Here is a 26,513-nt window from a genome sequence, read left to right as displayed (position 1 = left end):
ATCAGTCCACACCTGTAACACTCCACAGAATGCATCAGTCCACACCTGTAGCCCTCCACGGAATGCATCAGTCCACTCCTGTAACCATCCATGGAATGTATCGCTCCACTCCTTAACCCTCCATGGAATGCATCAGTCCACTCCTGTAAACCCACCTTGATGCATCAGTCCTTTCCTGTAGCCCTCCAAAGAATGCATCAGTCCACTCCTGTAACCACCCATGGAATGTATCGCTCCCCTCCTTAACCCTCCATGGAATGCATCAGTCATCTCCCATAACCCTCCACGGAATGCATCAAACCACTCCCGTAACACTCTACAGAATGCAGCAGTCCACTACTGTAACTTTCCACGGAAAGCATCAGTCCAGTCCTGTAACAGTCTATGGAATGCATCAATCCACTCCCGTAACACTCTACGGAATTGCATCAGCCCACTCCGGTCACCCTCCACGGAATGCATCAATCCGCTCCTGTAACCCTCCACGGAACGCATCAGTCCACTCCTGTCACCCTTCATGGAATGCATCAGTCCACTCCTGTCACCCTTCATGGAATGCATCAGTCCACTCCTGTAACCCTCCACACAATGCATCAGTCCATTCCCGTAGCCCTGTACTGAATGCATTAGTCCACTCCTGTAACACTCCATGGAATGCATCATTCCACTCTTGTAACCAACCACGGAATGCATCAGTCCACTCCTGTAACACTCCACGGAATGCATCATTCCACTCCTGTAACCAACCCCGGAATGCATCAGTCCACTCCTGTAATACTCCACGGAATGCATCAGTCCACTCCTGTAACACTCCTCGGAATGCATCAGCCCACTCCTGTGACCCTCCACAGAAGGCATCAGCCCACTCCTGTAACACGCCACGGAAGGAATCAACCCACTCCTATAACCATCCACAGAATACATCGGTCCACTCCCGTAACAAATGCATCAGTCCACTCCTGTAACCCTCCATGGAAGGCATCAGCCCACTCCTGTAACACGCCACAGAAGGAATCAACCCACTCCTATAACCATCCACGGAATACATCAGTCCACTCCCGTAACACTTCACGGAATGCATCAGCCCACTCCTGGAACACTCCACGGAATGCATCAGTCCACTCGGGTAACACTCCACGGAATGCATCAGTCCACTCCTATAACACTCCACGGAATGTATCAGTCCACTCCTGTAACACTCCACGGAATGCATCAGTCCACTCTTATAGCCCTCCACGGAATGCATCAGTCCACTCGGGTAACACTCCACGGAATGCATCAGTCCACTCCTGTAACACTCCACGGAATGTATCAGTCCACTCCTGTAACACTCCACGGAATGCATCAGTCCCCTCGGGTAACACTCCACGGAATGCATTATTCCACTCCTGTAACACTCCACGGAATGCATTATTCCACTCCTGTAACCAACCACGGAATGCATCAGTCCACTCCTGTAACACTCCACGGAATGCATCAGTCCACTCTGGTAACACTCCACGGAATGCATCAGTCCACTCCTGTAACACTCCACGGAATGCATCAGTCCCCTCGGGTAACACTCCACGGAATGCATTATTCCACTCCTGTAACACTCCACGGAATGCATCATTCCACTCCTGTAACCAACCACGGAATGCATCAGTCTACTCCTGTAACACTCCACAGAATGCATCATTCCACTCCTGTAACCAACCACAGAATGCATCAGCCAACTTCTATAACACTCCACGGAATGCATCAGTCCACTCCAGTAACCAACCACAGAATGCATCAGCCAACTTCTATAACACTCCACGGAATGCATCAGTCCTCTCCTATAACACTCCACGGAATGCATTATTCCACTCCTGTAACCAACCACGGAATGCATCAGTCTACTCCTGTAACACTCCACAGAATGCATCATTCCACTCCTGTAACCAACCACAGAATGCATCCGCCAACTTCTATAACACTCCACGGACTGCATCAGTCCACTCCTATAACACTCCACGGAATGCATCAGTCCTCTCCTATAACACTCCACGGAATGCATCAGTCCACTCCAGTAACCCTCCACGGAATGCATCAGTCCACTCCTGTAACTCTCCACGGAATGCATTAGTCCTCTCCTGTAACACTCGCATCAGCCCACTCCTGTAACACTCCACTCCCTATAATATTCGCCACCATGCAGCTTCCCACACCACATAGCATTCTTTTCCATACAATTTTAATCTGTATCTGAGACAACACTATAATGTGTAACATTTCACTCCACCCAATGAAATAGTCAGGGAACTGTAATATCCTTCTTCAGGCCATCCCTCACCAAACGACCATCCCATGAGTGCAAGATTCATCTCTCTATAACACCCCACTGCATGAAATGTTTTACCTTAGGTGTGTTTCCTCTCCATGCAGTGTTCGCCACCGTATACTATTCCATTCCATGTAGTATTCAATTCTGCTCCATCGACCAATCCAGGTCTTGCAGTAATGTACCCTTTTCCATACTATGCACCGTTTCCTCCATCTCAGTGCGCATGAAGAGTCAGGCAGCCCCTTTGACAACACCCCAAGGCATCACCCTACTGTGTCCCAACACCCCCTGTGCCTCTCTCCTCCAATATACTTGAGGATGCCTGGCCAGCCAGGCCAGAGCACCAAGAATGACAATCCACTGAAACGGGTTTTCTTTATTTTGTTCCATTAAGGTTAGAAATGTGTGTGCCAAAACACTCCCATCAAAAGACACCCATTGAAACCTCATAAAAACACAACAGGGATGAAACAGCGGCAGTCAGAGGTAGAATCAATGTGCACACACATAACCCATTCTCATTTGTCTTTGTCCTGGATCCAGAGTTGTGGAAGAGGAGGCACGTGTCCCTGTCCTGGGATCAGTTTTAGGAGGATGCCTCTATTCTGTACACATTGCTAAGGTGAAGCAGCCCACTGTTCCTGTCCTGGATACACAGCTGTCTCATAAGGCCATGTCCTACCCTGGATACACACCTCTCAGGCCTAGCCTTGGTCCCTATCAAGGATATGCATCTGTCAGTGGTTGCAGCCTGGTCCCGGATACACCGTTTTCATTCCTAGTCTCAGTCCCAACCCGGAGTATACACAGTGCCAGGCCTTTCGCTAGTGTCCCTTTACTAGATATGCAGCTTAGACCTTTACATACAGCTTAAGCCTAGCTTTTGTTCCAGTACCGAATGCACAGCTCAGGATCAGAGAACAGAGACCTGGGGGTCTGGATACACAGCCCTGACACATCAGCATCTACTGCCTTAAACACACAGCTCCCACATGCCCACAGCACGTCTTGGGTAGAGGAATCAGGCAAAGAAAGTCTTTGTTGTGTTTTGAGTGCACAGCTGAGGTCAAGGCTTTCATCCATCCTTGTGCTAGAGAAGCACACTAGACTAAAAATGCCCTTTGCCTACACCTCTATTGGTTAAACAGGTCAGGCATGTCCATATTACTTAGCTTAGGCCGAGGAAGCCTTTATCCCGGTCTTCATTAAAAGGTTCAGGGTGAAAAGGTCTTTGAAAGAGTCATGTACCTTTGACCGGGTACATACTCAAGCCGAGCACGTCTTTGGCCTTCTCCTAGATAAACAGTCCAGGCACAGAAATTATTTCTTCCATTGGTCCAAGATGCACAGCTTTTCCTGGGCTTGCTTTTACGCCTGTGTTGGATACACAGCTCTGGCTGAGATGGCCTTCTTTCCTAACCTAGATATACATCTCTCCTGGGTCATGGCTTAGATGGTCTTCTTCCAATCTGGACTACGGATCTTTGACTGGGATCCCAGCCTTTTCTGTCAGTCTTGGATACAGTGCTTTGTCTTTAACATCCTTGGTCCACCATATGTACCTATTATGTACGCCTCACTCAGTAACATTGCGGTGATAACTTTGTGGTCTAAGGCTTGTGCTGTCCTTTGTAGTATGGAGTATGACTGTCTGTATTATGATGTATGATGTAAATTAGTCTTTGGTGTTCTCTTTTTGTGTATCGCATAGAGTGTTAGTATTTGAAGATAACGCCAGAACAGGCTTCTCTAACAAGTAGCTTGTGAGCTGCTTGTAGCTCTCCAGCTTCCTTTAAGTTGCTCTCTTGTGTGCTGTCCAGCCTAACAAATTAGAAGCTTTTCCTTGGCGGAATTCATTTTGGTATATCAAAATTGAGAAAAGAGGAGAAAGTGTGTATTCCCAGAAGTTATAAGCTGATGTTAAGAGAAAAATGATTGAATTTCTAAAATATATTTAAAGCTGATATTTGAGTGATAAATCGCGGTTCTGGGGAGACTTATTACCAACATTATCACCTTGGTGCCAGGGGCACTGCAGCTATGGCTGTTATGTATTACCCATGTAAGGCATTCCAAATTGACAGAGCTTTGACAACCTTGCCCGATACACTGACATGATTACTACTGGAAATATTGCATATGGTGGCCAATAATTTAATCGTATCTGGTCACTTGTGGTCAATATTGCAGAATTAATAATATTAGTAGTTTGGGATGAGTTTCATTGAATATCAGTAGCTCTTATTACAGAAAAAGTTGGAGACCCTTGCTGTGGAATGAGGAACATTCTGGCAAGGTACTGGTTGTTGGCTGGCCTTTCTTATATCATTTCGAAAGATGATGTAGTTCTTTTTTACAAAGAAAGCGGTTACAGAAGATACTGGATATGGGTGCATGCAAGGGTCATTAAAATAGGGACATAAGAGCAGCTGGCTCTCATAGTTTTGGCAACTAAATTGAGATGGCCTACGTATGTGTGTGGATTTTTGAGATCTTAATCAGATTATTAGAGAATATATCAAAATAAGGAGGAGGTTTGGGACCGGGAGCAGTTATTTAAGTAGGTCCTGCATACAAGGCTCCTAGTAAGCTGTGCTACAAGGGGTATACAGTTCCTTAGGGGGACGGGGAAGACAGGTCTTGCTTCGTGATGCCCTCATTCACCCCGAGGGATGCTTCATCATTGGGCTTTGCTCCTCGTCGGGCCGGAGCTGCAATGCCCGACGGGCTCACGTAAACGGGGCTCTTTTTTTTAAAGAGCTTTTTATGAAGCAGCCGTAAGGTGTGTGCGGGTAAGAGGGCAAAGGTAGTGCAAGGACAGTGGAAGAAGTCTGGAACAGTCCTAATCAAAACTATTTTAATGTTCCAGGTAGTTTCAGCTTGGTTAAAAGTGCATGGATGCCCTATGTGGATGTAATGTTCCTAGAGGGCTATCTCTGTGAAAAGGGTCGACATGTTTCGTGCCTCTGTTGCTCCTAGCGAGTCAATTGGCACTTCATCAGGACCTAAGTAATAGTGTATCGTGCACTACTTGGTGTCTGGCTCCTGATTGGATGGAATGGTAACCAGACAACAAATTGAGTGCTGCCCTAGGAGACTTATACTGGGCAGTAGTGTGAGACCCTTCGTAAAGAAGTCTACAGCCTGACAGTGACGATAACAGAGCACATAGTTGCTCTATCGGGCTTGACGAACAGCAACTAGCTGTGTTCCTACCCTCGCTCTAGAGAATATAGACATCCTCTACTAAATATCTCTGAGGTTCTGAGTCTGTTGGCAGAGTTTATGTTTATACCATCATTGAATTTCCGTCAACTTTCCATCAAGTGCGACTACATAAGGGATCAAGATGAACAGTGTCTGTGTTAACATCATGGACGAGTTCAAAGCAATTTTACAACGAGCGAGGAGGAAGTCATGAAGGTGTCATGTACTATAATGTCAGGAGAACATATGAAGTGTGAAAAGAGCTCAAAACATGGTGAGGTTTTATGTGTGGTGCTGATGAGTGCAAAGGGCAATGATTCAGAACCGAACAAATATAAGTAGCAAATAAGAAGTTGGTTACCGCTGGTTTTAAGACATTTAACACTTACATATCTTGGTGATACTTGGTCATACTCTTCCTAGCGAGGGGACCAGGCACAAGTTACTTGTTCTGGAGACTGCTAAGGAAAACCTAGAACCAAAAGGCAGAAACCAGGTAAGATTGTTCAGGGGACAACCTGAATGCTACTAGAAGTTTGATTTTGCAGGAAAAGTTAGACTTTGAGTGAACAGGATAAAATCTGAATGGAGTGAAGGTTGTCAAGTAGTTTCTGACATTAAAACAGAGCTCCATCCTTTAGGTATTTTGATCTGATGAGGTGAACACTTTAACGTCAGACATTTTATTGTACTAGCTCAAGTAAAGGACAGGGATAAACTCATTTTGAGTTCGAGAACAGTAGATGAGGCTGAAAATAATTTTTCAGAAGTGAAAACGGAAGCGTTAGCCTCATGTTGGCCAATGGGACACAGTTTTTTTTAACAACCACTTACCAGGCGAATAGATCATTAACATTTAGTGAGACGTTTCCGTCTTGTGATATGGACAAGACTACCAACTGAACTGAGTGGCACGAAGGATGATAGGCGTCAGGGAATTTTATTCCTATGGCAAGTTTTTGCCTCGTCTGATACACCAGCAGAGGACTGCTTATCTTTACCACTGGTCCGATCGGAGAGTGAGTGACGATTACAGAAGATTTAGAAGGGAAGTGCAAGATGAGACTTCTTGGGAAACAGAATGTTAGCAGGCGCCCCGTATACAGTGGAACTACGTGGGCAGTTGAACCGCATATGTGGTTAACTGACCTTGTGTCCTCCATTAGTCATATTCTTTCTTCACTCTTTATCTACTGCCTCCTTCAGAAATATTCTGCCCTGTATGCTCTCAGTAGGAGCAGTGTGCCCTGAAGAGCAGCGCTGCTGCTCGAGGCATTCGAGCGCCCGCTCTGCGTAATTTAATGCACAGTGCTGTTGCCAAGGCCTCAGTGGGTACAATTTGTGCAATGGATTGTGTAGCTCTGTTGTCTCTGTTTTGAGTTTGTAATATTTGTGCATGCTGTGTGTAATATTCAAGAGCACGTTAGGGCATTGGACTGTAGCATCTCCGTACCGGTGACAGCAAGGCTAATGAAGCATTTGCCAACACTTGGAACGCGCCTCGAAGGCACCTATACACAGCAGCCATACAACATGGTCACCGCAGGAGTATCAATAATCTACTTCCAACAGGCGCATAACACGAGGCTTAGCTCTGCATCTATCTAAAACAACTACCTGCTGTGACAAACCTTTCTGCGATACGAGTTTCCCTGTAAGTCACGTAACCAAGAGACAGCCAACTGGCGTCAGGCATCGGCCTGTAACCAGGGCGTACCAGAAGGGATAGCTCTCTGGCACAAGTCCTGCGTTGAAATGTGGCTGTAACGCGAGGTATGCTTTGCTATCCAAGGCCCTGGTCCATCAGAGCGGTGCACCCCAAAGGATAGCTCTGCATTGGGAGGCCTTAGTGTTGGTCCTGTTGCCCAAGATATGCGATGCATAGAATAAGTCGGCCACTGCATTGTGAGTTTATTTAGAGCATTCTCCCACACCGCACGAGGGAGGCCACTTGTGGCATGCTAAACACGTCACGTATGCACCTTCTGAGATGTCAGTGAGTATCACCAGGGCCGTCTTAACAGCATTATAGGCCCCCGGGGCAAAGCAGTGCACTGGGCCCTGCCTACACAACCACTCCCAGGAATAAAAATGTTTAAAATTTGTGTTAAATTCTGGTCTGCATTGGGACCCTATGCTGGTGGGACCCCAGGCAACTGTCCGGCGTGCCCATAAGACGGCACTGAGTATCACACCTCTGCCTGTAACAACCAAAACACGGTAGCTCTGCTGATCAACAGACAAAGCAACTGCTGGTAAAATATGTATCATCTGAGTTTAGTTTCCAATGAGTCAGACATCTGTCCTCAACAATTGTAAAACCCAAGGGTGTGCCAGGCGTCTACTTGTAACAAGCGTGTAACTGCAGGGCTAGTGCAGGGTTTTAAGTGCCCGCTTGTAATAGCTGCATTGGCAGCTCTATGCACCGTAGTAAATGCGCTGTTGTAAATCGAGAGGCAGAATTTCCAAAGAAACATGTTTTTACAGGCAAGTCGGTGTGGTAAGGCATGTGCATGGTTCTACCGTGCAATAGTTGTGATGTATATACATACATTTTATAGGTATACGTACAAGTCACATAACGTGATAGCGTGCTTTGTGTAGAGTAAAATGTTTAAAGTGTGGTGACTAGGCAGCATAACTATGTAGCTAGCTTTATGCACAAGCATTTAAAATAAAATAACAGTGAAGTATGTACAGCCATCTTTATGTATCAAGCTTGTAACATGCGAAAGCTGTGTGTTATATACGTGTACGGAACTTGTAACTGCACTGTATTTACATGCATTAATAAAGAACGTTCAGTGTGTACCAGTGTGCAGTGAGTGTGTGTATATATGTAACTTGTATATGTTCACACACATTGTAACACAAGGGTAGAGCTGGTGTGCACTGCATGCGACAGGAGACTGCTGTGAAGTATGTACAGCACATTTAAGTTACGGTGTGGATGGAATGCCTGATGAAGGGGGTATCAGGTGTTTATTTTATGTGTGATGTAAGGAATAAGTGAAAGCACGGCTTAATGCAAGGTACATGTAATATGAAATGCAAGAAAAATGTGATCCCAATGTTGAATATGTGATGCAAATAGCTCAATAGCTAGGCTGCTTCGGTGTGGTATGTAAAATACATGTGTTCTAAATGGAGTGTATGTACAGGGCCTGCATTAAATGACAGTTAAACTTATTTGTATATACATGTACCATGCAACATGTGCTTTACATAGAGGTTTGTGAAGTGTGGCTGGTGTGTTGCAAAAGGAATGTAACGTATTTTTGTTGCATGCTTATACATGTAACATGCAATATCTTTGTTAGATATATATATATATATATATATATTTGCTCCAGCTCGACACCAGGACGTTGCACTCACAGGCGGGTGCTCCTTGAAGTGAGGGTGCACCCACTTATTCAATCTCTGCTCCGATTCCGTATCTAGGTATTTTGGCTTTCTATTGGTCACTACTGGACACAGGTGAAGCAGTAGGATATGGAGCATATGCCCATCCAGGGCTCAATGTTGGTTTTTGAGATAAACATATCTATTTCGTATTGATTGTAAATAGATGTGCCCATCCATGGGCTTTATTTTGTTTAGTCATTGATATAGTGATTTTTTTGACACTTTAAGATGGCGCTAGATCCATATTAGGACCTGGTTGATCTTTACGAGTCCTTTTTTGCTTTCCACTAACCTTGTGTTCTTAACTGTGACCAAGATGGCGCTTCGGTAAACATGGATGAAGGTTTACTACCGAAACGCGTCTGTTAAGCAGTGTGTGTTTGGTGTTCGAATAAAATAACCCAAACTGTTTCCCGCGAGTGCTTCTTTGCCGTGTGGACATTGTCCCTGGATACGGAATCGGAGCAGATATATATATATATATATATATATATATATATATATATGTATGTATATATATATATATATATGGAGCTTGTAATACTAGTGTTAAACTTAATCTACATGTATGTAGCATGTCACTGCTGTACTGCGACTTATAGGTACCATGATGTCTATCTTGTATACACTATTCATGACAGCTGAGTTGGCCGTGTGTTACATGCAAAGTATGATAACGTGGTACCTGAGATGAATGTAAGATGCGATATGTAGACTATGTTTAATATGCATGTAGCACAGAAAAGGCCTGCTGTAAAATGCAAGAACCAGTTGACGGCTGTTATCCATGAACATGCATGTATTAAGTGACCGCTGCACTGTAAGGATCAGCTAGCAGAATGCACTATTATTGTAGGTAATACAGGACTCATGCAAATAGCTGGCTTGTATGATGTATGTAGAACGGACAGCTCTGCTGAACGCATGCTCGTACTAATGCATGTGATTTCTCTGATCCGTATGCATGTATAATGCCATATCTGGCTGTATGCAGGCTGCATTTAACCTGTAATCGCTGTACTGTATAATTCCTATGTCCACTGTTGGATGTGCTTTTCATCGAAAATCCATGTAACTTATGTTGCCTTCGTGCTGCACACACCACAGGCTGTATGGAATGACGGGGCGGTCTCATATGCGAGTCTACTATCTATGTCATCTGAACTTGCAGAAAACACTTTGTGCACGCGTGGTGCACCCACAGCACTCAAACTCAAAGACACCATGGTGACCTGCAACCAACACAAGATCCATAGGAATCAATCCAATCTACAGCTCCTGCAGACATTCAGCATCCGGTGGAGCGATCCGGCATCCAGAAGGGGTAGCCGGCAGGGCGAGTCAGGTCGGTGCCTCACTAGCGTTTGCCTTAAACCACGTCCATCTTGCATCCACCCCAGACCTGTGAACTGGCAGAAAAAATAAATTGGCAAAGGAACTAGATCTGGGTCCCAAAACACAAGGGGACACCACAGACAAAACATGGACTAGCCGGACCAACAAGAAAAAACATACAACGTCCAAAAACAACAAAAACGATACAGGATGCTCCAGCGGTTATTGGCATCATTACGTCCTGATGTAAAGTGGCGCTGTTGTCAAGTGAATAGAGGGGCATATCAATGTACTCACTGTGAGGGAATCATCCGATTTGTGTGTTACACTGATATATTCTCTATTTTTTTACTCTCTTGCAAAGATTGCTCAGGGTTGTGCAAGAAAACCTCTTGACTTGCACTCCCAGGGACATTGGAGTAACCTGCTGGAGGTGCCGTGCCCTGCGAAGAGGTACCTGTTGGTTGAAAGAAGCAAAGGGGACTGATCTAGTAGAGTACAAGTACTTCCGGGTTTGTTTCTAGCCTCCAATGGGTGCTGAAAAGATACCAGCATCCTGGGAGTTGTCAGATTTCCTTTAACTATCTAGTCAGTGGCTAATGCTCTGTGGCAGCTGACTCCTAAGACTTGGAAGTCGAGCGACTGCAATAGAGGCCAACTTATTCCAGACCACAACAGAACTGACTCGCTGACACAAACCTTCAAACCTGGCTTGCTGGAACAGATTGTAGCAAGATTCCCACAGAACCACTGATTTGAACATCAGCATCATGCTCGAATCAGAGCTCAGGCACGAATCATCAGGCTCAACCTGTCATCGCCACTTGGAGGACTCGATTTGAAGGGAACTGGAAATGCCTACAATGTCCGTGATGCAGCTTGATGGATACGGAGACAGATTTGAGCTGCCCAACTCCCATATATTTACTTGGCTTAGACCCAATTGCCTCAACAGTTCCCACAAAGAATCGATTAGACCCCCTGTGTAACCCAACATATTCTTCATGGAAGGGGTGAGCATGGATCAGTGGATACAACTATCAACTACAATGAGGGTTCACTAAAGGTTCACGGTGAAGGTTTGTTGTTTTTTATGCAATTACCTTGCCGCATCTGTTATGTTATAAATTTGTTGAAGCGCACAGCTGTCCCAGTTAAGGGGCATCCCAGCGCTGACCGTTCATTGTACAGGAGACTGATAGGCTGAAACAAAAAAAGGATCCTAGTTCAGAGGAAAGAGAAAGGTCTTAATGGCTTTCCTGAATAATAATGGTTCGTCAATGCAACGAATAGATGTAGGCAGAGAAATCTAAAGAACACTCTGCCCGTCGCTATTGCTGAGACAGATGTTGAGGATTAGTAACTCTTGTCCACCCATCTTATTTTGAATGTTTACTTCCATTTATATGTAAACTTTGGAGAATCAACTTCTTTATTTCTTTTGAATATACTGCTAGTGCCAACTCTTTTCACTAACCAACAGGACTCATTTGTAACTACAAGCAAGCTCGGGCGGGGGTGCAAGTGTGAAGCACTGCTGCTTTTATTACTGGCGGTCGATATTGCAGCACCGCTGCAATATCAGCCTCAGCAATGAAACTTAACACAAGGAGATGATGGACGGAGCGCTGAAACTTTTCAGACGCTCACCCCCAGTCACAGATCTGGGTTGAATCCATCGTCGTTCTTTAGCTCACTTCGCCACCTCAATTCAGACCCAGCTATATGCAAATCAGTCTTGACTGTGCCTCATGGGAACAGTCCAGCTCGAACTGCCAATCCACGTCTTCCCTGGACCAGAAACAAGCATCCTAGTACCGGTTTCGGGCTAACAGCCCCCATCAGCCAGGCCAGCTTGAATCCAGTGGCAAAGTGAGCAAGGAAGGGACCCACGTCTGAGCTCACGCTGCCAACTTAGGGCCAACAAAGCAAACACAAGGAGATGATGGACAGAGCGCTGAAAGACTTAAGACACCCACCCCCTATCACAGATCTGGGCGCAGAGTCAAGACTGAGTTGCATATGGCTGGGTTCAAACTGGAATGGGGAGCAAAAGAAACAATGGTTTTAGGTTGAGATCTCTGTACGGGGGTGAATGTATGACATTGTTCTGCATTCCGTCCATCAAATAGTTCTTCTTGCTAAAGCCATGTTCAGCAGGCGGCTCCCAGTAAAGATGGTAGACCGCACTACCCACCACCACCATCACTAACACCACCAACCGTCACCACATCATCTCTTCCTCACCATACTGTGACAGCATCACGAAGAAATTCCAGGGTCATGCCTTTTGCATAGATCTCTCCAACATAACACCAACACAAAGAGCAGCTCCTGCAAGTTCTACAGCCCCAAATATACTAGGGGGTTCCGATACCGGCCACTGCGTCCCCTCGATCATAGCAGCAGCCCCAATGAGCCTCCTGTACACACAGATCCTGCCGTTCATCTACTTGCACCAGCATTCTGCCGAAAAAACATCTAACCCATCACAAGTGCAGCACATGTGCTACCAGGAGAAAGAAGGGATGGACAACAGACAGCAGCTTCCACGCCATGGCATCAAAGGTGAACCAAGGATACTCAGATAAAACCCTATTTCCCACCAGGGGATGGCCTATTTGGCTGGTAAGGCATCACGTGCACAGAAGATGGGGTTCCATGTGATTATTTCAGGTCGATTAATCACTTTGAGAGTGATCTCCAGAGATAATTTTGGGAGTATTACAGTCAGGGGCCATATTTTATTGTTTTTGGAACGAATACCATAATATTAATTTCAAGATAATACAACTATATGTTTGCCTTTTTTAAAATGATATCTTTATTAGAGGGTCATCACCTTACCCTGCATTCCAAAGCAAAAACCTGGAACAAGTTCCCGGTCAACATCAGACGTGCCCCAAATCTTCACCCTTTCAGAAAGGACCTCAAGACCTGGCTCTCCGACTGACCCGGATCTGCCCCCCCCCCCCCTTCCCCCCCCCCCCACACCCCCAGCTCCTTGAGACCCTCGAGGGTGAGTAGTGCGATCTAAAAACTACCGATTAATTTAATGATTCCCCTTTTTCACCTGTCTTTTTTATTTACATTTTGTGAGGGAGGGACCATCCCATTTTTTTTTTAACTCTACCGTACGTTTTTTTTTTTACCTAACTTTACCTAACAATACCCGTAGAAGTCCATTTACCAATTGTTTTGTTCACGTTGGTGGCTCCTTCCCGTTATTTTTTTTTTTGCCAAGTTATTGTTACCACATTCTGAAAATGTCCACACAAAAAAAGTCACCGAACCTGAACCCTCTCCTTTCTATAGCATTATGGGTTGTTGTTTTGCCAGGATATTCGTTTAAAAGTATTGTGCAGTCAGAAATTGATGTTAAATGACATAAAAAGATCTTTACATCTGTTAAAACACTTGCACTAAGTCCAGTCAGCCCCCTGTCCCCTAAGCAGGGAAGCCACTTACAGATGGCAGTGACTTGGAATGCAAGGCTCTGCTAAACCCCATGTTTTGAGTACCAGCTGTTTCAGTCTACTTACATATGAGTTTCAGGTCTTTGAATCTACTGTAACACAAACCATCCCTCTGCGTAATTATTTTTGTTTTTTGATTTCATGGTATTTGGAATGCTTTGCGTTCATTTTGTTTTTTTGACCAGTGGCGCCATCTTGTGGTTTATATTGGACCACACACACTAAAAGGAGTGTGATTTATCTTGAATGCTTTGAAAATTGCACAAGGAGTAGTTTCTGTCCTGTAACTCCAGTTCTGTATTAGGGGCATCTCTGTTATAGTCATAATCTAGTGAATAGTCCCGCCCATATGTGTGGACCCCGGAGCAATTAAAAATAATCTCTTAAAGTGTCGCAAAATGCAGAATTGCACAGACACTTAAGAGAGAATTAAAGACAGATAATGCAGCCTATAAAACCAGGCTACACTGTCCAGTACTTCAACTAGAAATTCCACCAAAAATCCACAAACAGCAAAGCCTGTCCAGATTTCCCATGCCTCAGCAGCAAAAAACCCTCTGGAATGATAGAGAGGAAGACCTGGACCGACAAGCCCCATAGGCTGCCATTATGTGGCTCAGAACAGGATACTGTGCCTTTAAGAGAACTTTCCAGAACTTCACAGTATCCCAGAATGCACTGCAGGTCCCTTTTACTTTCAGTTCTTTTTGAAGGCGTAACACGCCAGACCTGTAGCATTCCTTGCATGAATATCTCTCTCCACCGGGGAGGAGGGCGGGCGCTTATGACTATAACAGAGATACCCCTACTACAGAACTGGAGTTACAGGACAGAAACTACTCCTTCTGTTGTAGGGGATTTTTGTGTATAGTCATAATCTAGTGAATAGAATGGCAAGCCCATCCCCACACCAAAGCGGAGGAACGGGCGGTAGGCCTTCTTTTCTTTGGGCTTCTCCAAGCCCACAGCCGTCAGGGTCTCTGCCTCCGCCTTCATGCGGGCCATCTCATCATCGGCATGCTTTCCGGACAGGGTTTTCCCCGAGAAGGGCAGATTGGCCACCCGCTGCTGGGCCTCCGGCTTGAGTGACGTGAGCCTGAGCCAAGCATGGCGCCACTGGTTAATCCCATGACAGTGCCCATGGGCAGCCAAAAGAGAGACATCCGCAGCCGCGCTGTTGACCTGGTTTGAACCCAGCATCCCCTCTTTTAGTATCTCCTGAAAGTCCTCCCTCTTGTCTCGCGGCAGGAGTTCCGTGAACTGTTGCAGGGATTCCCACAGGGCACGGTCATACCGCCCTAGCAACGCTGCATCGCTGGACGCCTTCATGGCCGTGGATGCAGTCCCACAAGCCTTCCTTCCAGCTGAGTCGATCCATCGACTCTCCTTATCGGGCGGTACGGTTGAGGACGGGGAGGTAGAATGTAACTTCCTGGCCGCCGTCACTATCACAGAGTCAGGTACCGGGTCTATCCGCAGAAAAGCCGGGTCCGAATCCGGGGCCCTGTACTTTTTCAGAAGTGGGGAGGGAGCGGCCTTCACCACCGCTGGCGTGAGGAACAGCTCCTCCGCAGGCTCTACCAAACCAGGCACTAGTGGCAGTAGAGGGCGAGACAAATGCTTCTTGTGAAGCGTCTCAAAAATCACGGACGTCGTGGGTGTTGGAGCCGTCACTGTGATTCCCAATTTTGCCGCCCCCCTCAGGAGAACATCCTGGAACGTGCTGATGTCGTCCACCGGAGACACCCATGTCCCCGGGGATTCCGACAAGGTCGGAGAGTAGGTCCTGGTCCTGGACCTGGAGGAGTCCATGCGGGACCTAGATCCACGCCTCCTATGGCGACGTCTTGACCTGGTGGAGGATCTACATCGACTCCTCGATCTTCCTCTCCGCCCGGAGCGTGATCGTGACTTCCTCGGCTTTGGTCGTTCTGCCGATTCCACCGGAGCGGGCGACTTTGGTTTGGCCGGGGCCTTCGGCTTAGGAGTCCCCTTGGGAGGGGTCGGAAGCCTAGGCTGTTAGACCGACCTTGGAGGCACCGGAGGCAGCTTGTCTGCTGGTAGCTGAGGTCGAGGCATAGTGTGAGGCAGTGGTGGTAGAGGAGGAGGAGTAGGGTCCCTCGGAGAGAGTCCCCTCAGTAATGGAGGCGGGGGTGTAACCGGCCTCTGTGACGGAGTATACACCATGGAGTACACCGAACCCGGTGATCCGCCTTCCTTTCCAGCCTGGGACATAGGCGAGCCTCCCATGGCGCCAGATCTCCTTCCCCGTCTCTTCGGCGTCGAAGAACGGCGACCGGACGGCGAGCGTCGGTCCCTCGACGGCGAGCGTCTTTTCCTCAACGTAGACCGTTTACCCCTCGACGGCGAATGCCTTCGCCTCGACGTCGACCTCGTTCGCCTCGACGGCGACCTTCTGCGCCTCGACGGCGACCTCCTGTGCCTCGACGGCGACCTCCTTCGCCTCGACGGCTGTCCGCGCCTCCACGGCGAACTTCTCTTCGACGGCGAGGATCCCCTCAACGACGATCTTCTCCTTTTCGCCGCCGGCGAACGGCGGTGTCACCTGGACGGCGAGCGCCAACGCCGGGCCTTTCGACGTCGATCACTCGACGTCGACTCCGACGACGACAAAATCGTCACAGGAGACCTCGACGGCAGTCTGTTCAGTTCCTTCGACGTCGAGCGTCGACGCCGCTTCGAACCAGAGCCCTGGGGAGACGGGGAACAGACTGTAGTCATCCCTCTCGACGTTGTAGTCGGTGCAATCAACCCAGACGGAGAATGGTGATGCTTGCTGGTCTTCCTGCCCCTGGGGAGCCCCCCCAGAGGCCTCAGCACGGGCAGAGGAAGCCCCTCCAGACCCACCTTGCGCCTTCAGGCTTCTTTCCTCAAGGCCCTGAAGCCTAATCTTCTTTCTGTCCTTCACGGTCCTGCCAGAGAAGCCTTGACAAATCACACACTCCTGGGACATGGGAAGAAGGAAGGCAGAGGATACACACCTCATGTGGATCCGATTTGGCCTTCATCCTGGAGCACTCTGGACATTTGTCGAATAATGCAGGCATAATGACAATCACAGAGTGCACCAAAGGATTAACAGGAAGAAAGCACCAAAGTACTTTAGAAAAGCACTCAAAAACTTGACAAAAAAGTGAAAAATCACCAATAAACCCTTGAAAAGGGAGAGGTCAATGCTCCAGGGTCCTGCTTGCAGGAGCCGGAAAAAAGAACTCTAAGTAAAAGGGGCCTGCAGTGCATTCTGGGATACTGTGAACTTCTGGAAAGTTCTCTTAAAGGCACAGTATCCTGTTCTGAGCCACATAATGGCAGCCTATGGGGCTTATCTGTCCAGGTCTTCCTCTCTATCATTCCAGAGGGGTTTTTGCTGCTGAGGCAAGGGAAATCTGGACAGGCTTTGCTGTTTGTGGATTTTTGGTGGAATTTCTAGTTGAAGTACTGGACAGTGTAGCCTGGTTTTATAGGCTGCATTATCTTTCTTTAATTCGCTCTTAAGTGTCTGTGCAGTTCTGCATTTTGTGACACTTTAAGAGATTATTTTTGATTACTCTGGGGTCCACACTCATGGGCGGGACTATTCACTAGATTATGACTATACATAGAGATCCCCTACTACAGAACAGAATTTTACCAGTTCTTTCAAAAGTACTGCTTGGTAAGCTCTGAACTCATGGCAGAATTCTTACGGCAATTTTTAGGTAAGCTTGAGCACCTGAGGCCGATAGGGATGTAATACGAGACGCTTATGTGCTGCTCAAATAACAAATTCTCCACCAGTCACCAAAATTCACGTCTTGACCTCTGCTTCTCAGTCCACGACTGCAACAGGAGAACTGGATGCCATGAGGTGGAATCATACTGTTGGTCCAAAAATCGTCTACAGGTCGGGGGACCAGCCGTCTCAGATTTGCCGGGACAGTCCTGGGGTTTCACCAGCTGTCCAGGCAGATTTCGGTAATTTTTACTCAAGGCCCAGTTTTTAGAGGGGGTCGACTTAAACCAGCGAGAGGCACTTATTGGATGTTCTGAAGTTGTGCCAGTTAGCAGCTGTTATAAGTAAGCAATTTAATTAACAGGTGTGATGCTGGCTTTAGAAATTACATTTTATTTGTTTTCTTAGTGCTTCTTCTGTTTTCCTATGTTGATAAGAGTTGTCATTTTGCGCAGCACCTTTGGTGAAAAATTGATGTCCTTCTATTTTTGCAAAATGTACCGGTTTCTGGTTCTCAAGATCTGGTCACCCTATCTGCAGGGCTTTTCGAGGCGCTGATGGCCTGGCCTTGCACGTTTCTGGGCAGCCTCCTATGTGTATATACACCCCTGGCATTGATAATCCTACAAGCATACAGGCAGTGCTTAATTGGTTTAAAATAAAAAAACATAAGTGCCAGGGCCCTCATCAGGAGGACACTGCACCTTGCACCACCCATTGCCCTTTACATCTCTGCCAATGACAGTACCAACACAACTACTAACCATCTCACTCCTACAAGTGTGATAATTCAGACTAATTCAGGCCCCCAAAGCTATAGGAATAGTTTGTGACGCAGGTATTGTCATTTTTTTATGTATATTGTATTAATAAACAACTGCGTTTGTGCTCATTTGTAAATTAGGTAACACAGGGCCACCATGTGGCAGACTGTCATAAGTGCCAGTGCTGACAAAGTGCCGGTGCCAAGCACCGGAAATCACAGGCTCAAATTAAGCACTGCTTATAGTAGGATCTCATGGTAACCTTGTGCTTTTGTCAATCTCGGAGCTGGGTGTGGTTTATGGTTATCAACAAATTAGCCTCTTTTGTAAGAGTGACTAAGGCCCTCTCCAACAAGACTATGCAGGACAGACATTGGTGGCAGTATGATTTCTAGTGAGGGGCACTGGCTAACAACACCATCTTGTAAAAGCTCTGCTGGAGTCCTTTACTTTCATCCTGTTTGGGACATGCACAAGGTTCAACCTCAAAAAGACTTGGCCACCAGAGCCCAAATTACATATCAGGCACTTTGTTCCTGCATGTGCCATGGTGACCCTTAAGTGAGAGCCCCTGAAGCAGACCAGTGCAGCCCACCAAAATATACAAAATAAAAATGCCATTGTGACGGTTCACAGTGGCGCAGAGGAGAGCCCATTAGTGGACAACAGTGCTGAGTTTGAAACCGCAGCTTATAAGAATTATTAATTCCACATTTGTAAAACGCAAACGTCATCTCCCCCATAAGGGCTTCCAGGCGCTGGGGGGCTGTCGGGGAGATTAAGTGAGCAATTACCCAGTCTGTGTCACGACTCGTTACACAGTTCTATTTTGGAGCCTGTGTGCAGGACCTGTTTAAACATGGCTCCTGGTCCCTCCTTCCTTCTTGATAATTACCCAGAGTCACATAATGCTGAGCTGCCGAGGGCGCCGGGGATCGAACTGTGAGACCTGCGCTCTGGAGTCAGCCGGTCTGGCACCTGTGCCACACCTTTCAGCTTAGTGTTTCACTGGAAACACTGACGTTCCAGTGAGTGCAGTACATTACTGAACCTACATGCAGGGGGGTGCTCGGCGGTCTCTGCATTCCACATTCTCTGGACGTGGTCTGAGGAAGGAGGGAGACTGGGTGCCCTGACTGTGCGCCAGCTCTAAGTGGTGCACAGAAAATGCGACAACACAACTTCTTTGACTCTGCGCCCTTGACAGTAATACAATGTAGGTGCAAAGCCAAAGTGATTTCTTATTTATATGGGGCCCAATTCCAATGATGGAATTCTAGACCAAAATAGGCACTGTGGAATCCATATTATAGAAGGAGACGCATAAACACCTGCTATCCTATTAATAACACCATATTACCCCTGTGGCACAGGAAGTGGGTGCAAAAGCCCATTGCACCCTGGGGCACTCTCTCAAATGCAGCCCCAGAACAGGAAAAGTCTGGCTTAGTTGGACACTACAGTGTTTAATGGTTTGATTCGTCACCGAGGAGACTGGTGTACCAGCATCAGGAGAGCAGACCCCGAAGATCCAGGATTGGTCCTGCTTGGTGAACTGAGCCTTGCTAGGGGGCCACCAGCTCACCCCACCCAAGCTGCCCAGGAACCATACCGTTCATAGGGGTCGAGAAGCTGCTCCACTGCCTGCATCTGCCTCCTACATACCTTCTCTGCGTCCTTTTTGGTCTTGTGAAATCTGGACTTTAATTCCTAGCGCCCGATCGCATCAACACGAGGAGGACAATGCCCTTATTCTGTCACCATTAAAATCTTCCCAGGTGCTCCCATTCCAAAGAGGTCATCAGTTGAAGATGCAATCAAGATCCTCTTCTTCTGACTGTCAGTCAGTAAGCCACTGCCCCCCAAAACCCTTCTTCCCGATGCCATTTGCAAGTGCCCTCGCACATGGTTTCCCCATTACAGACTTTGGACTCCAGAAAAATAGCCTTGTGCCCCGCCAGCGGGCACGAATAAAAACAGACATCCGTATTTCCCAATAAATAAGTTACCCTTTGGAGCCTTCAAAAGTCCTTATAGGGAAATGATGCTATGGGGAAACTACTTTGTTTGGGTGATAGAGTTTCTGGCCAGTGAAGACGGCTTGGGTTCCTCAGAAAAACATTGTATGCAAATCTCTGCCACAGATTCAGAGGGCTGAAATGATATGTTACAGATACATTGAATCTTTCTGAAAGGCACCACTGACTAGCATCGCATTCCGAACACCACAAACAAGTCCCAAGTACAGCCAAACACCCCACTAGAATAACTTTGACCACAGAGTTCCTAGTTGGCTGTTTTTGTGGAGCATAGCACGTAGGTGCTACAACCATATTTTGTGTTGCTTCGCTGGCCTAGAAATTGATTGGCACTTATTGGCCACTTTTTAAAACCTTTGAGAGTTTATTTTCTTTCGATTATCCAAATCCTTTTTTCATTTTTTAACAATAAAGGTGCTGGACATTCTATTTATTAACTGTTTCCAATTGTATTACACTTACTTTTGATTATCTAATCTCCTCCGTAAAAACCTTAGCTGCTGGACCTCGCTATCAGGAGACAGTGAAATACTAAAAGGTAGAACTTGGCCATGTCAATTGCAGTGCAATAGTACAGTGGCCATGGGACACGAATAGTAAACAACCTTAATCCACAGAATATGGCCTAGTCACATGCCACTGTCTGCAACCCCAAGAAAAAACTCCAAGGTGGCGTCTAGGAAGATCTGGTCTGGAGGCTGATAACTGGGGTCAGCTTTCCCAAACTCTGGCCCGGATTAGATGGCACTGAGCAGGTAGAGGAACATGGTGCATCCCCATTTGCAAATCTGACTATCAAGCGAAGAGCGAGCTGCATGGTGTGAGCTGCCTGGGAGATTCAGGAAAGCGGAGATTAGTGGAGGCTGGTGCTCTGGACTCCGATTAAGTCGAAATTTGCTTCCTACGCTCAGCCATAGGAATGTCTGTAGGAATCAGTGTGGGCAATTGTGAGGTATGAGGAATGATTTCTAGGTGTCCCGGAGAAAGCCAGGCTTAGCGCCCAACCTTGTTGGTGTGTATGCTGTGCCCTGCGGCTGAAGTTAAGATGGATCTGGCTGGAGGAGGCTGATGATGCCACAAATGAGTATTAGTCTGGGACACAACCAGGCTGCCACGCAGGGGGGGTGGGGGGTCGCTACAGATAGCGGGAGAGAGATTCAGTGTGAGGACCCAGAGATAGTTACCGCCTGCTGCCCTCCTTCACCCAAACATCAACAGAAATGCCGGATGTTAGCATGGCGAAGCTGTTGCTCCTCTTCCAAAGCCCAAATGGGCTTTTCTCAAGCGGACACTTTTAGCGGATATAGGCATCTTCTGATGAAGGTGACAGAAATGTAGGTCAGTCTGCAGATGACAGGGTTGTGCGGGTAATCTGCATTTTCAGTGGTGTTTGTATGCATAGTAGGTGTCCAGTGGGGGTTGCAGATCGGTTGGTTATATTCTCATGGGCATAAGAATTTCATTTCTCTGCCTTCAGTGTCAAACTCGGTCGAGAGATAAGCAATGATGCAATGTGATGAGATAGTATCAGAAATTGCTACTTTTATTTTACATATAGTGGTCTTAGGAAAGTGACTGAACTCCCTGGGTGCATATACTAAAACATGTAGAATTCCAATATCCTATTGTGTATCCTCAGCTACCCTAAGACGTGAAAGGTAGGTGCTGCACTCTGCATTATCAGCAGCTATTAGCAACCAGGTCCATCTTACATGGGGACAGAATGCGAACATGGACCACTGTTTTGCTCACAGGGCTGTGATTTGTAACAACTGATTCCACAGGTAACAATAATACAACCAGGGCCGAAGAGCTTTCACAGCAGCCTAACTCCACAATAAATGCTTCCAGTCATCGAGCGCACTACGGAGCAAGGTGCAAAAACTTGAGAAGGACAGTAGGTGCATAGTCCTCAAGGTGGGATGAGGGCAGCCACAGATCAACCCTAATCCGGTCTTCCCATTTTCTGGGGTCCCCTGGAGACTACAATCATTTCTCCACTGCATGCACCATCTGTCGATAAGACTACCTATGGAGGAGTCCCACTGTCATAGCCCTTAACTTGTCGATGTTGCACAGGCCCTTCACGTTCACACCATTGTTGAGTAGCTCTGGTGCTGTGAGCCCCGGATTCGGCCCTGAAGTACAGTGTGCTGCTCATTATGCCACACTCCTGTTTTCACTGGCTCTGGTAATGCTCCAGAGGCACAATGTGCCCTTCCTCCAGTGCTTGCTCTTCCATCTTTCCTTCCCTTTTTTGTCATGATCAGAGATGCTGGGTTCCCATGCCCACTGTGGCGGGATGGTTAGGTCAATGGAGCGCACATTACAATGACTCTCTTCGTCCCAGGCAAAGGGAGTTGCAGTCTGATCCCACATATGCCTGCTGGTCAGGGCTAATCCTTGTGGGGCCAGAAGGTGTCACATGGCCCATGGGGACATTATTGTCTTCTCTACGTTAGCATGAGTAGACTGCCCTCTGCTTTGCACACGTTACTACATGACTTTATTCTTGCAACGGTCTCTATTGCCGTTTTCACTTGAGAACCTACCGCTGTGTTCCCACTCTGCAGGTTCCTGGGATTTAGTCTGAACATTGTGAGCAAGGTCGATAAACAATGCTCCTTGTTATCCTGTTCTAGACAGCCCCTAGCACCTAAGCAAAACATACCAATGCAGCGGTTTGGGAAAACGTACTTTGGTCTTATTGGGATACACAAATAGGTAGCGGACACTTGGAGAGGGACCTTTCCAGGGAGAACAGAAGACAGCAACTTTGATGTAAATCTACCATCTATAGACTGAGGTACGGGGACTGCAGATAATGCTCAGAAATCTTCTAATATATAATAATTCTGCTTCTATACAAGGGGAGGGAGGTTTGGCTATACTGTCTTTTCAGAAATAAAGCTCCTTTCATGATTAATGGACTACTTTTTATGCTGACCGGATTATGTTATACCATTTCCTGCTTGTTGTGAACAATAGAGCACGCAAGTTAAATGTTTTAAACTTGTTTGTGTCTCTGTCAGATCTTATTGTGGACAAGTACAAGAGTGCGAGCGAATAGGTGTGTCTTGCAACAGCGATTCCTGAGATTCGAGAGTGTTGTGTTCTGGGGTGTCTAATCACTTGTTTCTCTGTCAGTGAGTAGGAGAGCAAGTGAGACACTATAGCTAGTCGTTCCTGTGCTCATGGGTATTAAGGTGGTAGGATGACTCAGTCATTATGCACTAGGGTCCCATAATGCTAAGCATAGTTCTGTGTTTGCGTAGAATCCCTGCAACATGGCGCCACCAATGTTTGGTCTGGTACTTATCACGTGACTCCAGAGTAGCGCTTGTGCTTGTCCACAATCCCTCCATGGTGGAGGGAGCTTTGCCTCCTATATTGGTATAGTACACATATTTCTATAGGTTTTTCAAGCTTGGAGTTTAAAAGGTTTATTGACACTATTTTGCACTGCCATTTTACTTGATCTTTTTCCGTTTACACCTGTCATAACCAATCCCTATTCCAGCACATAGCCGTGCGGCGGTTACCGTGTACTTAACTCAACACGGGTCCCCAATGCAGGGGATACCTTTATTTTCTTAGTTTAAGTTGGTCCAGCATACTGCTTCGAAGTATTTTATTATGGGGTTACATTTCCAGCGGTTGATGCAAATGACAATTTTGTTCATACTTACACAGTTGTTGCTCCTCCAGCAGCGTATCGTCCTTCAGCATCAATTGAAGTTCTGTTGACGTCCTGGGAACATACTATTTGGTTTAATGGCGTCCTTCCCCACCCTGTTTATTTTGTTCGAATGGGCTCCTGGTCTATCAATGGGGCTACTTGGCCTGTTTTGGCTGGCTTTACACGACATCCCAACTATCTCAATGTTACTATCATGAAGTTTTGTCTGCTATATACACACATTGGTTCATTATCATAGATGAGTCATACAGTTTATATCTCGTGCACTTAAGGCAGCTCCGACTGTAGCTGCTCCTTAGGCACCTGGTCAGGGCGGAGGGCTTGTGATCAGTCCTGTCATGATTAATTCCATGATGGGAAAACGTCCTCAGAATTGTGAAGACTTACCATTTTGGATTGCACAGAAAATCGGGCAGCTTGAGGCGGTTTTTCAACATACACTCCTGTTGAGAAACACAGGATCCTTACAATGAGTTTGCCAAGTGTTCGGATTCCTCCTTTGGCGGACTGCACCACCTGGAGGACGGTATTTGCTTCAGTGTTACACAGTGTTTTGGCACCCCCTCCATGAGTGTTCTGCCGAGCATTCTGAAAAAGGTACAGGATGAACACAGGGCTGGTCCAGCCCTGGATTTGGGGATGAAGTTAATGGGCATGTTCCCGATTGTCACCAATATGATTCTGGCAAACATTAAAAGTGAAGCACTTTGCTTGCAAGTGCGCCAATGTCTGACAGCAGGGCGGAAGTAGATTGAGAGCAACAGTTGCCAATTATTATTCCGGATGTGTACACATCCTTGGGTCGCAATACTTTAGGGATTCAGCCATTTACACAGGAACAAGTTAAACCACCTCTTGAAAATAAGGGTAGTCTAGCCTTTCCTAAAAAGACTTGGAATAAAAATGTGCGGCAGCAACAACAGAAGCCTGGTCTCGTGCAGGTTCGCCTCCACCGGACACTTCTGAACGTAGATATGATTTACGTAACCGCTCAAAAATTAAGACATCCAAGAGGTTTTAGGATCTTGATCCTCGTTCTCTCCATTCATTTCAGGAATTGTCAGATCAACAATTCAGTGGAGGGGGACAACAGGATCACGACAAGGAGAGTCCACGCGGACGAGACCCACAGTTCCAGTTTGATGTAAAAGTCAAGCAGGAGGAACCACCTCAATATCGAGAAAAAAGTTGCTGGCTTGACTGCAAAGTAAGCCTCAGACTGTGAGAACCCTTCTCCTCGATAGGAGTTGGGCAGTAACCCGCCTCAACAGCGTGGCAGAGGTTACCATAGTGCAGCAGACACTCCACCAGCATCTGCAGGCAAAAGCAACTGACACTATTATTACCGTTGAGAAGGCGGACACTTGTGATGCTTCTCCTGACCGGCTTTATGAAGTGAGCCTCTAAATTGAAGTTGATATTAAACATACTGTCAAAGTGCTAGCTTCGCCCGTTATTACGAGACGCAATACGCTCCTCGTGATCACTTGGAGACGAGCAAAATATCCACGTATCTCGACGACCTGCTGCTGCAGGCCATCCCCGATGAGACCAGAACCGCTCTGGAAGCCCCGCTTACGGCTGAGGAACTCGGGGAAGCCCTTGGTCAACTAAATACTGGGAAGGCGCCCGGCCCGAGTGGGTACCCAAGCGAATTCTATAAAAAGTTTCACATCCAGCTGGGACCCCACTATCGACGCGCCCTAGAAGCGGCGCGGGCTCAGGGGGAGCTGCCACCGGACTGGCGTCATGCCGAAATCGTGGTCTTCTTGAAGCCGGGCAGGGCGCCGGAAAGGCACGACTCTTACAGGCCAATTTCCCTTCTTAATATTGAGGCCAAGATTCTGGCTAAGGCCTTAGCGAATCGCCTCCTGCCCCACATTGCTGACCTGGTCCACCCCGACCAGGCTGGATTTATGCCTCGCAGGATACACCTTTTCCAACGGTCCCGCACTGACGCCAGCAGCTATCGTACGCAGCGTCCGTGTTTACACGTTTCATGTAAAAGAGAGCACGGATAGGTAAGCCAGCGAGCCGTACATCTCGAAGGAGAGATGAAGAGCTCAAAACTTTTACCAGCGGCTCCGAGACGCTAGCAGTGATTAAACGCAGCGATCTGTTTAACATGTAACTCGTAAAAAGGAACCCGGATATGTAAAGAGCCATGGTGCAGTGATATTATAATATAAACGTTATTCGAGAAAGGAATATTTCTGTATTTGACTATGAACGGCAGGGGAAAGTGAGAAGCTTTGAGAAATCTATATCCAATAATCTTTAATCACTGAAGGCCGTCGCATCTAACATTCCAGAATAACCTACATCCCGCATTATCTTTTATAACGTAGAGGTATACTTTGTGGCTCCTGAAGAAGGCGTTGCTCTGAACGCCGAAACGCGCGTCGAATATTAATTGCCACCTTTTCTTTGAACTTTTAAGTGACTGTCGAATATTAATTGCCACCTTTTCTTTGAACTTTTAAGTGACTGTATAATATATTGTTGTTCAAAAATTTCTCTTTTTATGTAATAATTTTATTATGAGA

At 46.8% G+C, this 26,513-nt stretch overlaps 1 protein-coding gene across 1 annotated transcript in view; it reads right to left on the bottom strand.

Moving 5' to 3' along the window:
- Positions 1-10,274: 10,274 nt before the first annotated feature.
- FLAD1 (flavin adenine dinucleotide synthetase 1) overlaps positions 10,275-26,513 on the bottom strand; it is a 166,104-nt gene continuing 149,865 nt past the window's right edge. The window contains exon 9 of the mRNA XM_086947368.1: positions 10,275-10,329. Coding sequence (XP_086803494.1) covers positions 10,290-10,329 — 40 coding nt within the window. The 3' untranslated portion in view covers positions 10,275-10,289. The remainder of the gene's footprint in view (positions 10,330-26,513) is intronic.

Source organism: Lissotriton vulgaris, chromosome 12 (assembly GCF_964263255.1).
Source record: "Lissotriton vulgaris chromosome 12, aLisVul1.2, whole genome shotgun sequence".
In the NCBI taxonomy this organism is placed as follows: Eukaryota; Metazoa; Chordata; class Amphibia; order Caudata; family Salamandridae; genus Lissotriton; species Lissotriton vulgaris.
The sequence above is the reverse complement of the archived record's forward strand: the minus strand, read 5'-3'. Positions and strand labels throughout refer to the sequence as shown.